This window comes from Notamacropus eugenii, chromosome 5 (genome assembly GCF_028372415.1).
Source record: "Notamacropus eugenii isolate mMacEug1 chromosome 5, mMacEug1.pri_v2, whole genome shotgun sequence".
NCBI classification, from domain to species: Eukaryota; Metazoa; Chordata; class Mammalia; order Diprotodontia; family Macropodidae; genus Notamacropus; species Notamacropus eugenii.
Window position 1 is genome coordinate 309,052,300 of NC_092876.1, and position 14,521 is coordinate 309,066,820.

At 40.5% G+C, this 14,521-nt stretch overlaps 1 protein-coding gene across 2 annotated transcripts in view; it reads right to left on the reverse strand.

Annotated features, from left to right (window-relative positions):
- Window positions 1-14,521, reverse strand: part of SCTR (secretin receptor) — an 80,821-nt gene that overhangs the window by 21,987 nt on the left and 44,313 nt on the right. Inside the window, exons 3-4 of one of the 2 annotated variants that reach the window (XM_072613332.1) lie at window positions 13,778-13,885; window positions 3,026-3,129 (exon numbers count right to left, since the gene is read on the reverse strand). In XM_072613332.1, the coding sequence (XP_072469433.1) occupies window positions 3,026-3,129; window positions 13,778-13,885 (212 nt within the window). The remainder of the gene's footprint in view (window positions 1-3,025; window positions 3,130-13,777; window positions 13,886-14,521) is intronic. The other variant, XM_072613333.1, reaches the window with a different exon arrangement.

Consider the following 14,521-nt stretch of genomic DNA (forward strand, 5'->3'; position numbering starts at 1 on the left):
TAAAACCACACCTTCCTGCCTGTTTTTCCAACCCATACTCATTCCATTCCTTCAAAACCACCTTTTCCAGGAAGGCTTCCTGTTCCAACCCAGCCCTCCCTGACCACTCTTTTCCCTTCCTAGACTCCAAGTCACAGAATCACAGAATTCTTAGAAGGAACTTCAGAAGGCAAGATGTCTAATCTCCCACATAATCAGGAACCCACTGCCCCCTACTACTACATCCCTAACAGACGGGATTCATCCTCAGCTTGAATATTTCCAGTGATGGGGAGTTCATGGCTCCACAAGGAAGTCTTTTGTTTATCGTTCAGTCATTTCAGTCGTATCTGACTCTTTGTGATCCCATTTTGGAGTTTGCTTGACAAAGATACTGGAGTGGTTTGCCATTTCCTTCCCCAGACATTTTACAAATGAGGAAACTAAGGCAAACTGGGCTAAGTGACCTGCCCAGGGTTGACAGCTAATAAGTATCTGAGGCCAGATTTGAACTCATGAATCAGTCTTTCTGATTCCAAACCCAGTGTTCTATCCAAGGCACCACCTAACTGTCCATTGTTGGTTTTAGCCCACCTGAAAAAAGTTCTCCAAGATAAATCAACTGTACATTTGATAAGCACTCCTTCTACCTCTTCATTTAAGTCATTGATAATATGTTGAACAGAAAAAGATCCTTCTATGATATCTCCCTTGCAGGATTAAGCTGCTGAGGATGAGATGGCTCCTCCATGGGATGAGGGTATACTTGGAAGCAGGCCTCTTGTCTCATCTCCAGTAATACTTTCTTTAACAAGGAAGGATCTAAATTTTCTCATGGTCCTAGGCAGCAGCAGGTTTAATAACTAGTGTCTGAACAACTTCATTAACGCCTACCAAATGACAGGCTGCTACGATGTAGCACTGTTTCTAATAGCTAACACAATACAATCAACATCCTCATCAGACTAGAATAAGTAATTCATAGCCATCAAAAGGGCACACAGTGCCATGTAAAGCATTATCTCTACTAGGTGGGACCCCCAAAACCATCAGTCTTAGATGACAGCCAATCTCTACCACAGAGTATCAGTTCTCTAACCACGGAACACTCACCCAGGCAAAAATTTAAATATGAATAAACAGCATTTTTGCAATGCCACACCACCCATAAATAAGAAAATTACAGTGAAACTTTGATACTTTGTTTAGTAAAAGTTTAGTGAAACTGATACCAATGGTATCAATGATTAAATTGATTAGCTGATCTCTTGAAGTTAAATTGGAAAACCTTACTGTCCAATCAAAGCTTAGGAAAGAATTTAAGTAAGAAAGGAGAATCTTTCCTGGGTCTTGGAATTGCAAGGGCACCTCTCCAAAATAGAAAAGCTTCCAATGAGGTAGCTCTTGGAACCCCTCAACTGTGAGCCCCTGAAAACTATTTTAGATTCATGCTAAGGTAAACAGAACCCACAGGTTTGAGACCCTACCAGTGCGTCTCCTTGATAAAGCAGTAAGTATTGACCACCTGATCTCAAATTGTAGTGAGGACAGAACAACTTTCTTGTAATAGAAAACACTGGGGATCAAGAAGTAGCAAGTGAAAATTGCATCAAGTTCATCAAAGGCAATCACCTCCCATGAGTCCCACGACTTCCATGATTCCACTACTAGTCTGGTCAACTAGGTGCCCAAGGCTATGGGCCTCTGGTCCAGTGGCTCTACTAAAGCCACGGACATTCTATGGGAATAGGGGTGAGTGTAGAAGGACTTGCCACAAATAAACCCAAAAAGAATTGTTTATCAGTGTCTGTATTGCCAATGTTGGTTTCCACTAAGACTCTGAGATAAATATTAGGACTGACTCTGCTGCCACCATGCCCATGCAGATGGGTACTGTCACCCAGGACTTTAATCTCATTGAATCCCAAGATAAGCATTAGCAGGATATATCTGTGAAATCTCCCTAAAATGCATTAGCGCTGCTTCTTCAGGGGAAATCTGAAAGTCCAAGAAATCTTTGAAGGGACATCATGCTATTTTCTCTAACTGTTTCTTCACAATATTTTTTGAAGCTTCTTTCCAGAGAAGAGTTATATCTGTACCACTAGCAGTCTACCTAGGGCTAGGGGCAGGAAGGGTCTGAGACCACCAAAGGCATTGAGCTCCTTTTCAGTCTCCAAGAGTTGTATTGGACTAGAATTCTATCTACCTCCTAGCCAACCTTCAGATATCTCTAGTCTAAAGATACCTTCCTGATTTCTCTCAATGCGGAGGGTAGAGTTTAGCTTAAACTCATCAGCCTAATCCCTTCCCACCAAATGGTGGTAATGAGAGAGGCAGAGACAGAGAAACATAGAGAGATAGAGTGAAAAAGAGAGAAAAAGGAAAAGAGGTGGAATATGGGGGAGGGAAGAAGAGAGAGAAAAAGGAAGGAAGGAAGGGAAGGAGGGAAGTAAAGAAGGAAGGAAGAAGAAGGAAGGAGGGATGGGAGGAAGGAAAGAAAAAAGAAAGGAAGGAAGAAAGGAGGGAAGGAACTTCCAGAAACATCCCATATTATATAGTCTTCTATGACTGTGGCAGGCCTCTGAGAAGCTCCTTGCATGGTCATATTTCTTTCCTCATTTATGAACTGTTTCTTGTTTTTAACAGCTACTTTTACATCTATTATATCATCTAGTCCCAAGAATAACCCTAGGGTGAGAGATAGGTAAAGTTAATATTGTTATTCTCATCTTTAGATGTGGGCAAATTGAAGCCAGAGAGATTAAGTTACTCAATCAGTCAGTAAACAAGTATTTATTATATAGAGATGTATTTCACAGTTCCAGGGACTATGAGGTACAAAGACAAATTAAAGCAATTTCCACCCTCAAGGAACTTACCCATAACTAACTAGTTAATGGAGGAAATGGAAGTAGGATCCAGGGATTCTGATTTCTATCCCACTGGTAGTTCCATCTTCCTGCTCTGTCTCTCCCCATTACTGGCCTTACCCTAGACAGCAGATCCTTAGTCCATGGTGCTGAGTCCATGGTGCCTCACTTACCCACTCATCATTGGTGGAGTCATTCACATCATACCCACAGGCAGTATCAGTTCTCTGGAAGGTTTCAGACCAGCCATCTTGAGTACAATTTCGAAGTACATAACCTACAGGTATAAAATATCCCATGGGGATCAGGAGTTAGGACTTCTGGGTTTCTCCTTGACAGTTACCTTATGGTGAGCACTAGTGCACTTTGCTTTGATCATTATTTCCTTTGTTTCTTATTTTTAACAATACAATCGACTCCCAGTTATTACCAGTGATGATACACAGTAGAACCTGGCCAAAGACTAGGCCCTCCCCTAAACCATGAAGTCACCAAGGCTAGTGTTCACCTCTGTTCTATCAGTGACTCTAACCCTTCTGAGAACTATATCCTTCCCTGGACCTCCTCCACAATTACCCCATCCCTGACTCTCATGTCCTCTTCCCAAAGGGCCTTGGTCTCAGCAGTCACTGTTGCAAAGCAATTTAATATATCTCAGTCTTGTCATCTGTAAAATGAGGATTAGATTAAATGATTTCTAAGACTTTTTCAGCTCTAACTTATGATGTTTAAGTCACCTGTCTAAATTCACATGAGTAGTTAGTGGCAGAGACAAGGCAAGTCCCAGATCTCATGATTCCTAGACCAAGAAGTTCATGAAATACGTTGTGCTATATGTGGAAAGAGCACTGGACTAGGAGTCCCAAGACCTGGGTCTAGTCTTGGCTGTGCCATTAACTAGCTTTAAGGGCCATTCCATTCCTGAAATTTGAGAATCTGGGGAAAGAGAAAGCTGGGGAGACAGAAACACAATCTGATAAGGAGACAATCTGGATGGAAACCCAACTAGGCTCTCCCTTTCTCTCTTTGGATTCCTATCTGCTGCCTAAAGGGTTTTTTATCTCTTGTCTTATCAGCTGTTGCCATGGTTGCCAGAGAACAAAAGTTCTTTCCCTTAGTAGACCTCTAGGAGGTTGGAAAGAAGTGTTCCTTGGATTAGGAGTCAAATAGATTCCTATCAGTTGTCTTGTATCTACTCTGTCCTGAGGACTACAGAGTGCCAAGAATGTTTTCCATGGCACTCTCAGCCATATCTGACTTTTGGCCTAGGCAGGTGCTAGGGTATCCCTGCCTTTGTGGTCTGGACACCTCTCTCTTGGAGAGGTGATCTGGGTCTACTACTATTGTAGGGAGATGCTCTAGGCCAGCTAAATAGAAATAGATCCCTGCAGGCTGCATATTGATTTAGAAAATCCTAAATTAACGTTATTTATGTTTTGTCATATTTTTGTTTATTTTGTTACACATTTCCTGATTACATCTGAATCTGGTTCAGACAGCTCTCAGGAGTTTTTGCCTTGCTCTAGGCCTAGCAGGGTCTGGGACTCCATCCCTAACAAAGCACCAGAACAAAATTTGGACTACTAAATGGCATTAGTAGTTCCAAAATAGATGGGAAAACAAGCTTTGGGGCAAAGAGTTCTGGAGGCAGTGTCAGAAAAGGTCTGAGAGATCAACGCATTTCCATAAGTCTTTTTGATGATAGAATAAAAGACTGAAAAAAACAGAGGCCAAAATTAGAAGGGAATGATAGAAAAGAGTTAGGGCAAGTACATATATATAATCATCTGTGTGTGTGCCTGCACCTAAAGGAAATCAGACAGTGGATCAAAAGAGGATTTTTTTTAGGCTGGGGATAAATTCTTCAGACCTGAGGATTGTCCAACATAGTTTCCTGCTTTGACCTAGCAACATTCAGAAAGACTGACTGGGTTTGTGATTTGGGCCAGAAACCCAGTTCCTTTTTTCTAATGAGGAGCTCCTTCTAATGAGCAAGTCATGAGACTGAAATGACCCAGTTTCAATAAACAGGATGTGGGTTTAAGATAGGATGGGCCCCCAGCAAAATTGCAAAGATGAAGTTTGTCTTTGCAGTTCTCCCTCATCCCCTTTCAGAATCCTCTCCACTTCCTGGCAGACCCCTTCTCTTCCCTTGTTCCTTCCCCTCACTGCCCTTTAATCCCATTAAGATTTAAGTAATAAACTTAGAATATGCCACATTCCTCCTTCCCAAGAGTATTTGGATTTCTTAAAGGATCCTGGGAGAACAAAAAGTTTTCATAAGCCAAAGGAACATATATCTCCAAAGAGAAGATTTCAAGTAGGGGTTCCAGAGGGAATGGGCTCCCTGCCAGGTGCTTCTCTGCCTACATAGCTGTGTCCTCTACCTATAAATAGGGTGAGTCCCAGGAAGATGATTTGTTTGTCCAGTTTGATAATGGCATCTCCCCCAATGAATCAAATTTGCTTTAATTTAATATGTTTAGAGTGTCTCTTGTTTACAGAACACTGCAAGATCAGTACTCTAACCCTCCAAAAGGTGAAAGAATATGTAGAGCAGAATATCCAGGGAATGAGATTATAGAAAGTTTGGGTGAGGATGGCCAGAAGGGAAGTGGGTAGATGGGTAGGCAGAAGGTTGGTAGAAATCTAAGTTCACTTCTATCTCAGCCCCTAACTCTATATAACTCTGGGTAAATCAGTCCCCCTCTCTGAGTCCTGGTTTCCTTGTCTGTAAAATGAGGCTACTTAATTGAAAGAGCATGAAATCTAACTGAAGCTGGAAGGGACCTTGGAGATCATCATTTCTAACCTCTCCACATTTTCAACAACTGGTCATTTACTTTGAAGACCTCCAGTGATGGGAAGACGACTGGAAGAAGAAAAAACATACTTTCCCTGTGAGATAGCTCTCATTGTGCAGAAGTATCTTCTTATACTTATACAGCCAGGAGGATAGAGGATGGGACATGGGACTTGGAATCAGGAATTGTTTGGAGTTGTTTGGACAATGGAGATCTGAGGTGAAGAATGACTTTTCAGCCATCCAATAAATAGTTTCATGTTTCAGTGTTTTAAATAATGACCTCCTGGAAGAGTGTAATAGGATTTGTGGGTTACTGTTTCATGTTTCATTTAACTCTGCAATTTAAGCACTTCTTTTGTGTGGGGGAAATTAATAGCTATCTTCTATCTATATTACTTTATATATTAAGTATCTTTAAATTCCCTATTGAGTACAAAAATATTTGTAGCAGCTCTTTTTGTGATGGCAAAGAATTGGAAACGGAAGGGATGCCCGTCTGTTGGAGAATGGCTGAACAAGTTGTGGTATATGAATGTAATAGAATACTATGGTGCTATAAGAAATGATGAGCAGGCAGACTTCAGAAAAACCTCAAAAGACTTAAATGAACTGATGCTGAGTGAAGTGAGCAGAACCAGAACACTGTACACAGTAACAACCACAATATGTGATGACTAACTTTGATAGACAACTCTTCTTAGCAACTCAAGGATCTAAGACAGCTCCAAAGGATTCATGATGGAAAATGCTGTCCACATCCAGAAAAAGAACTATGCAGTCTGAATGCAGATCGAGGCATATCATCTGCTTTCTCTCTCTTTATTTTTCCTTTTTTGTTTGTTTCTTCTTTCTCCCATTGGTTTTAATTCTTCTTTACAACACGACTAATGTGAAAAAAATACACTCAATATGAATGTATATGTAGAGTCTATATCAAATTACATGCCATATTGGGGTAGGGATAGGGGAGAGATGGGGAGAAAATTGAAACTCAAAACCTTATGGAAGTGAATGTTGAAAATTAAAAATAAATAAATTTTTAAAAATTTTAATTCCCTATTGGGAAGGTCTTAGACATGAGCTAAACATAAGCTTGAAGTATTTTTTCTCATGACTCTGGGATATAGTCTGAGCCCTCTCTTTAGAGGCCAGGGTCTCCCAGGACTGTACATGATACCTGTGTGACCCCAGAGCAAAAAGATCCCTTACTGGAAAAAGTATCCCCTCAGCTAGGCCCAGGAGTATCTGTTGGTAAATCTGTCTTGATTTCCTTAGTTATTAATGATACCTCTACTCTCAGTCACTCAGTATTTATTGTGTATATATCCTATATTTGCTTGTTTGTATGAGAAAATCATGTTAATTCCTTGATGGCAGGGAATAGTCTCATTTTTGTGTTTGTATTTCCTGAATCTAGTATCAATTTCCAGCATCTGGCACATATCTGTTGACAGATTGATTCTTTTCTGTCTGAAGATTGCTTTTGTCAAGATATTAGGAGACACCCTGTTTTCCAGAGCTAAGACTCAGCAAGTGAGCTGTGCCATGAGCTTGGCATACCAATGCTTTGTGCTCACCCTCTGGATGATCTCAGCCACAGCAAAATCCCAGAATTGCTTCATACAATTATTGTATGGCTTTGACCAGCACCATGTGTTCTCTGAGCTTAGATAAGTGCCTGGTGTATCCATGTTCTGGTCATAAAGACCTGCTACGAATCAAACTTGGCACACTGTTGCTGGTACGCTTCATTGTCATAGCTATAGCTCACTGAGTAGCTGTAGGCATAAGTGTTAAGATCTCCCCACACTGCCTAGGGTCCCCCCACTAGGGGCGGGGCTCTAGCACATGTGTCTTTACAAGTTAGTTCCCTCACTATGAAATTAAACTACTGTTTGATTCCTGACTCTCTTGTCTCTGGCCTGCTCTGTTCAGCCCTGGTCTCCACAGGTTGTGGTCTGTCCGACTGACATTTTCCTTGGAGGAGAAAATAGAAGCAAAATTAAGGGTGATTATTTGTGCCTTTTCTCCATCCATTATCATCATCCTATCCATACTGAACTATGATCCCCTCCTTTCTTAGATGCTCCTTCCCTGCTGCCAACATAGATGTAACAGTGCTATTTCTTATTTCATTTATGACTACCCTCAGCTCATTCTGAGCTCCAAAACTCTGAATCCTAGTATTAGAGGATCATTTCACCTTTTCATTCAATCTAAACTATCTATCCTTGTTTCCATCTTCTGAATATGTATTTTAAAATTTTTAGTTGGTTCATCAGGGTCCTCTGTATTCATATTTATCTCATTCTGCTGCTCTTCTCCTCATAGAGATGATCTTCTTTAAATTACTGCTGGTCAGATACTCTCAGAAAAACCTGCAAAGCCTTACATGAACTGAAGCAAAGTGAAAGGAGCAGAACCAGGAGAATATTATACACTGTAACGGCAATATTTTGTGATGATCCACTATGAATGACTTAGCTATTCTCAGCAATACAATGATCTAAGACAACTCCGAAGGACTTTTGATGAACAATGCTATCCATCCCCAGAGGAGTCTGAATGTAAATCAATGCATACTTTTTTTAAACTTTATTTTTCTTGGATTTTCTTTTGCTTATGTTTCCTTTCATAACACAATTAATATGGAAATACAGGACTCCACTTGTATTACTCATTTCAAATTACTTGAATTGTCAGTTTGGGGGTGGAGGGAGGAAGGGAGAAAGAGAATTCTGAACTAAAAATTTTAAAATATAATGTTAAAAATTTGTTTTTACAAGTACTTGGGGGAAAAAATTCTAAATAATAAACATAAAATAAAATAAATCATTACTGGTCCTCTCCACTTCTTCTTATGGCGTAATTGCTATTCTCTGTGGTATCTGGTTTGGTAGATAGATGTTGAGAGTATTCTTCCTCCTCTTCCTTGTTCAATTTAAAGTATTTTTGATCAGATTCACAATTTTCCAGCCCTATATATTTTTTACCAACCATTATTAGCTTTATTTCAACCCTGATTGAGTCATCATTCCTACATCTTAAATAGATAACATCTCTTCCTAACTTCTAACTTGAGGCTAACATCTTTGGTAAAATGATTGTTGCACTTGTTTAATGTGGGAAAGCTTTGTTCTTTTTTTGTATTTCTTTTTCTTCTTATTTTACCCCAAATTTATTAATTTATTTGTTTTCAATTTTCAACAACCCCATAAGTTTTAAATTTTCTCCCCTCCCTTCCTCCCCAAGACAGCATGCAATCTTATATGGGCTCTACACATACATTGTTATTAAATACATTTTCACATTAGTCATGTTGTATAGAAGAATTAAAACTAATGGTAGAAAAATGAGAAAAACAAAACAAAAGAGAAAATAGTCTGCTTTACAAATTTTTTTATTAATTAATTTATTTAACTTTTAACATTCATTTCCACAATATTTTGGGTTCCAAAATTTCTCCCCATTTCTCCCCTCCCCCCACCCCAAAATGCAGAGCATTCTAATTGCCACTATCATCAATCTGCCCTCTCTTCTATCATCCCTCCCTTCCTTTATCCCCATCTTCTCTTCATCCCTCCCTCCCCACCCATTCCTTTTGGAAGGCAAGCAATTCAATATAGACCATATCTGTATAATTTTGCAAATGACTTCCATGATAGTCATGTTGTGTAGGACTAATTATATTTCCCTCCATCTTATTCTGCCCCCCATTGCTTCTATTCTTTCTTTTGATCCTGTCCCTCCCCAAGAGTGTTGACTTCAAATTGCTCCCTACTCCCATTGCCCTCCCTTCCATCATCCTTCCCACCCTGCTTATCCCCTTCTCCCCCACTTTCCTGTATTGTAAGATAGGTTTTCATACCAAAATGAGTGCATTTTATTTCTTCCTTTAGTTGAATGTGATGAGAGTAAACTTCATGTTTTTCTCTCACCTCCCCTCTTTTTCCCTCCACTGAAAAGTCTTTTGCCTGCCTCTTTTATGAGAGATAATTTGCCCCATTCCATTTCTCCCTTTCTCCTCCCAATATATTTCTCTCACTGCTTAATTTCATTTTTTTAAAGATATGATCCCATCCTATTCCATTCACTCTGTGCTCTCTGTCTCTCTCTGTGTGTGTATGTGTATGTAATCCCACCTACTACCCAGATACTGAAAAGTTTCAAGAGTTACAAATATTGTCTTTCCATGTAGGAATGTAAACAGTTCAACTTTAGTAAAGTCCCTTATGACTTCTCTTTGCTGTTTACCTTTTCATGCTTCTCTTCATTCTTGTGTTTGAAAGTCAAATTTTCTTTTCAGCTCTGGTCTTTTCATCAAGAATGCTTGAAAGTCCTCTATTTCATTGAAAGACCAATTTTTCCCCTGAAGTATTATGCTCAGTTTTGCTGGGTAGGTGATTCTTGGTTTTAGTCCTAGTTCCTTTGACTTCTGGAATATCCTATTCCATGCCCTTTGATCCCTTAATGTAGAAGCTGCTAGATCTTGTGTTATCCTGATTGTATTTCCATAATACTTGAATTGTTTCTTTCTAGCTGCTTGCAATATTTTCTCCTTGACCAGGGAACTCTGGAATTTGGCCACAATGTTCCTAAGAGTTTCTCTTTTTGGATCTCTTTCAGGAGGTGATCAGTGGATTCCCTGAACACTTATTTTGCCCTCTGGTTCTAGAATATCAGGGCAGTTTTCCTCGATAATTTCATGGAAGATGATGTCTAGGCTCTTCTTTTGATCATGGCTTTCAGGTAGTCCCATAATTTTTAAATTGTCTCTCCTGGATCTATTTTCCAGGTCAGTTGTTTTTCCAATGAGATATTTCCCATTATCTTCCATTTTTTCATTCTTTTGGTTTTGTTTTGTGATTTCTTGGTTTCTCATAAAGTCATTATCCTCCATCTGTTCTATTCTAATTTTGAAAGAACTATTTTCTTCAATGAGCTTTTGAACCTCCTTTTCCATTTGGCTAATTCTGCTTTTGAAAGCATTCTTCTCCTCATTGACTTTTTGAACCTCTTTTGCCAATTGAGTTAGGCTAGTTTTCAAGGTGTTAATTTCTTCAACATTTTTTTGGGTCTCCTTTAGCAGGGAGCTGATCTGCTTTTCATGCTTTTCTTGCATCTCTCTCATTTCTCTTCCCAGGTTTTCCTCCACCTCTCTAACTTGATTTTCAAAATCCTTTTTGAGCTCTTCCATGGCCTGAGCCCATTGAATATTTATTTTGAATGTTTGGGATACAGAAGCCTTGAATTCTATGTCTTTCCCTGATGGTAAGCCTTGTTCTTCCTCATCTGAAAGGAAGGGAGGAGATATCTGTTCACCCAGAAAGTAACCTTCTATGGTCTTATTTTTTTTCCCTTTTCTGGGCATTTTTCCAGCCAGTTACTTGACTTCTGAGTGTCCTCTCCACACCCACCTGGCCTCCAGATCCTCCCAGCCAGTGCTTTGGGGCTGAGATTCAAATGCTTCTTCCCAGCCTCAGGGCTTTGGGTGGGGGCAGGGTGGCTATTCAGTGTGAGATTAAGTTCAGGTGTTCAGTTGGGGGCAGGGCCACCATGCTGGCTCAGTTCCCTCTGGGGGTTTATGCAGAGACCTTCAACAATGGATAAGATCTCCTGCCTGCTTTGGGAGCCCTGGTCTGCTGCTGCCTCCACTGCTGCCTCCTGAGGGGGCCTGAGTTATGGAGACACCCTGCTCCCCTCTCGGCGAGCTAAAAAGACTCTCTCACTGACCTTTGCGCCTGTGGGTGGAGGGACCTGCGAGGCTGCTGGAGATTCTATCCCTGAAGCCTGTTCAGATCTGGTCCTCTCGGTGCAGCGCAGCCGAGGCAGGGCTAGGCTCCGCTCCAGGTCTGGTGCGTGATGGACCTTTCTCATCAGTTTTTCAGGTCTCTCTGGAACAGAAATCTCCTCTGCTCTGTTGTTCTGTGGCTTCTGCTGCTCCACATTGTGTTGGGAGTTCTTCTTTACAGGTATTTTATGGGCTGTGGGTTTGGAGCTAGCATATGTGTATCTTTCTATTCCACCATCTTGGCTCCTCCCCAAAAATAGTCTGCTTTATTCTGCGTTCTCACTCCATGGTTATTTCTCTGGATGTGGATGGCATTTTGCACCATGAGTCCTTTGGAAATGTTTTAGGTTCTTGCATTGATGTGAAGTGCTAAGTCTATCAAAAACAGTCCTCACACACTGTGGCTGTTCCTGTGTATAATGTTCTCCTGGTTCTGTTCCTTTCACACAGCATCAGTTCATATAAGTTCTTCCAGGCCTCTGTGAAGTCTTCCTGGTCATCATTTCTTACAGCACCATAGTATTCCTTTATATTCATATACCACAACTTGTTCAGTCATTCCCCAATTGATGGGCATCCCCTCCATTTCCAGTTCACCACAAAAAGGGCTGCTATAAATATTTTTGTGTGTATGGATCCTTTTCCCATTTTTATGATCTTTTGGGGATAAAGCCCAAAAATGATATTGCTGGGTCAAAGAGTATGCCCATTTTTGTAGCCCTTTGGGCATAGTTCCAAATTGCTCTCCAGAATGGTTGGATCAGCTCACAGCTCCACCAACAATGAATTAGTGTTCCAACTCTCCCACATCTTCTCCAACATTTATCATCTTCCTGTTTTGTCATGTTAGCCATATTGCTCTCCAGAATTGTAGGCTTTGTTCTTGTAAGACAAACTCTGTCCATGACCAAGAACCCTATATTAATCCATGGTCTGAAAATCTCAATCCATGTCAAATAACAGCTTCTCAAATGGTTTTTTGCTTTACAAATTCATGTTTTCCTGATAAAACCCTTTGCAGGGAGAATCAAGAAGGACAATAATAACAGCTAGAATTTATATAGTACCCACTATGGGCCAGGTACTGTGCCACTTTACAGATATTATCTTATTTGATTTTTACAACAACCGTGGAAGATAGGTGTATTACTATTCTCATTTTACTGAAAAGGAAATTGAGGCAAACAGAGGTTGAATGACTTGCTTGAGGTCATATAGTATCTGAGACCAGATCTGAACTCACATCTTCATGAAACCAAGCCCAGTGCTCTATCCACTGTACCAGCTACTTGCCTAAGCATTCTTAGGAAACAAGCTTCCTCTTGAGATTGTCCCTACCTATGCTTTGAGAATCAGAATTTAGATCTGGAAAGCACAGATTACCTAGTCAATTTTCTCTTCCCCCTATTTTATAGATAAAAAAATGAGATTGTGAGACCCCAAGAGATGAAATGATGTGCAAGCAGAAGAGCTGGGATTTGAACCCATATTCTCTGACTCCAAACCCAGTATTCTTTCCATTATGACATACTGTCTACTCCACTAGAACCATAAAATACTGGATGCAGAAGTGACTTCAAGCAGCTAGGTGGCACAGTGGATAGGGTGCTGGGCTTGGAGTCAAAAAAGACTTGAGTTCAAATCTAGTCTCAGAAAACTCCTAGCTGTGTGACTGTGTGGGCAAGTCACTTAACCTCCATTTGCCACAGGGGAAGGAAATGGCAAAGCACTCTAGTATCTTTATCAAGAAAACCTTACATTCAGAGGTTCACGGAGTCTCAAAGAGTGGAACATAACTGAACAACAAAGAAATTATTTTAGGCATCAGGCTGATAAGTTATATTTTATCATTTGGTACTCCATTGATGTCAAATGTATCTGAGGAGAGAGAGGAGAGGAGAGGGTGGGGAAGAGAGGGGATACTAGAAAGAGGTGACTTTGGGTGGAGAAGGCAGTCTGCATAGAGACCAAATGTAAATAACTCTCTTTACTATGGTCTAGGCTTTTAACAGAGTTTAAGTTGTATCTATCTGTCTTTAGAGATCTTCCTCACTTTTCCTCATATCTCCAACAGGTAATTGAGGTTAAATGTAAGTATGCTAAGGAGGAGGTGGAGGGATAGGGGAGGAAAACACTGAAGGGAAGCCATTAGAACCTCAGCTGGAACCAGCATATCAAATCAGGGCCTGGGATCCAGGTTGGGGAAGTTTCCCTGCTAGGGAGGATGGATTCGAGGAAAGACTGCTTCCTTTCTGACATCCCTGATAAAAGTATCCTCCCTCCCAGTCCCAGAGGAGTCACCTAGTTAGGAATGAGTTTTCTAGTTACCGTTTTTGCCAGTGAGAATTTGGAGGAATTTTGGGCACTCAACCTTCACCGTCTGTCCTGTGGAAGAGTAAGGCCAGCAGATCATGTTGTCCCATAGTTCTGAGCAGCCTGGAAAAGAGTAATAATAACAGAAAACATCTGCTAAGAGCTTGGGATCATTCATTTAGGGTCTGGAAAAGGCTTTCGAGGGGCAGCTAGGTAGTGCAGTCTATAGAGTCAGGAAGACTTGAGTTCAAATTCAGCCTCAGAAACTGACTAGCTATGCCACCCCGGGCAAGTCACTTAACCCTGTTTATCTCAATTTCCTCATCTGTAAAATGAACTGGAGAAAGAAATGGCAAAGCACTCCAGTATCTTTGCTAAGAAAAGCCCAAAAGGGATCAATAAGGATTAGACACAACTCAGAGACTAAACAATCACAAAAGGACTTTAGAAAAAAATCTAGTCCTGGGGTTTAGCAAACTAAGGCTGAAGGCCCACCCTGTCACCTGTTTTGGTACCAACTTGTAAACTAAGAATAGTTTTTGCATTTTAAATTACAATCACATTTCATTTTAAAATGTAAACACCATTCTTCTCAGAGGCAGTACAAAAAAATGGTGGTGGTAGATTTGGTCAGCAGGCCAATTTGGGGGGAATTAGCTGGCCCATGATTAGTCTAACCTGTGTATTTTACATATAAGGAAACTGAAGATCAGAAATAAGTGACTTGCTTAAGGTCATACTGTAAGTTTAACAGCTGGC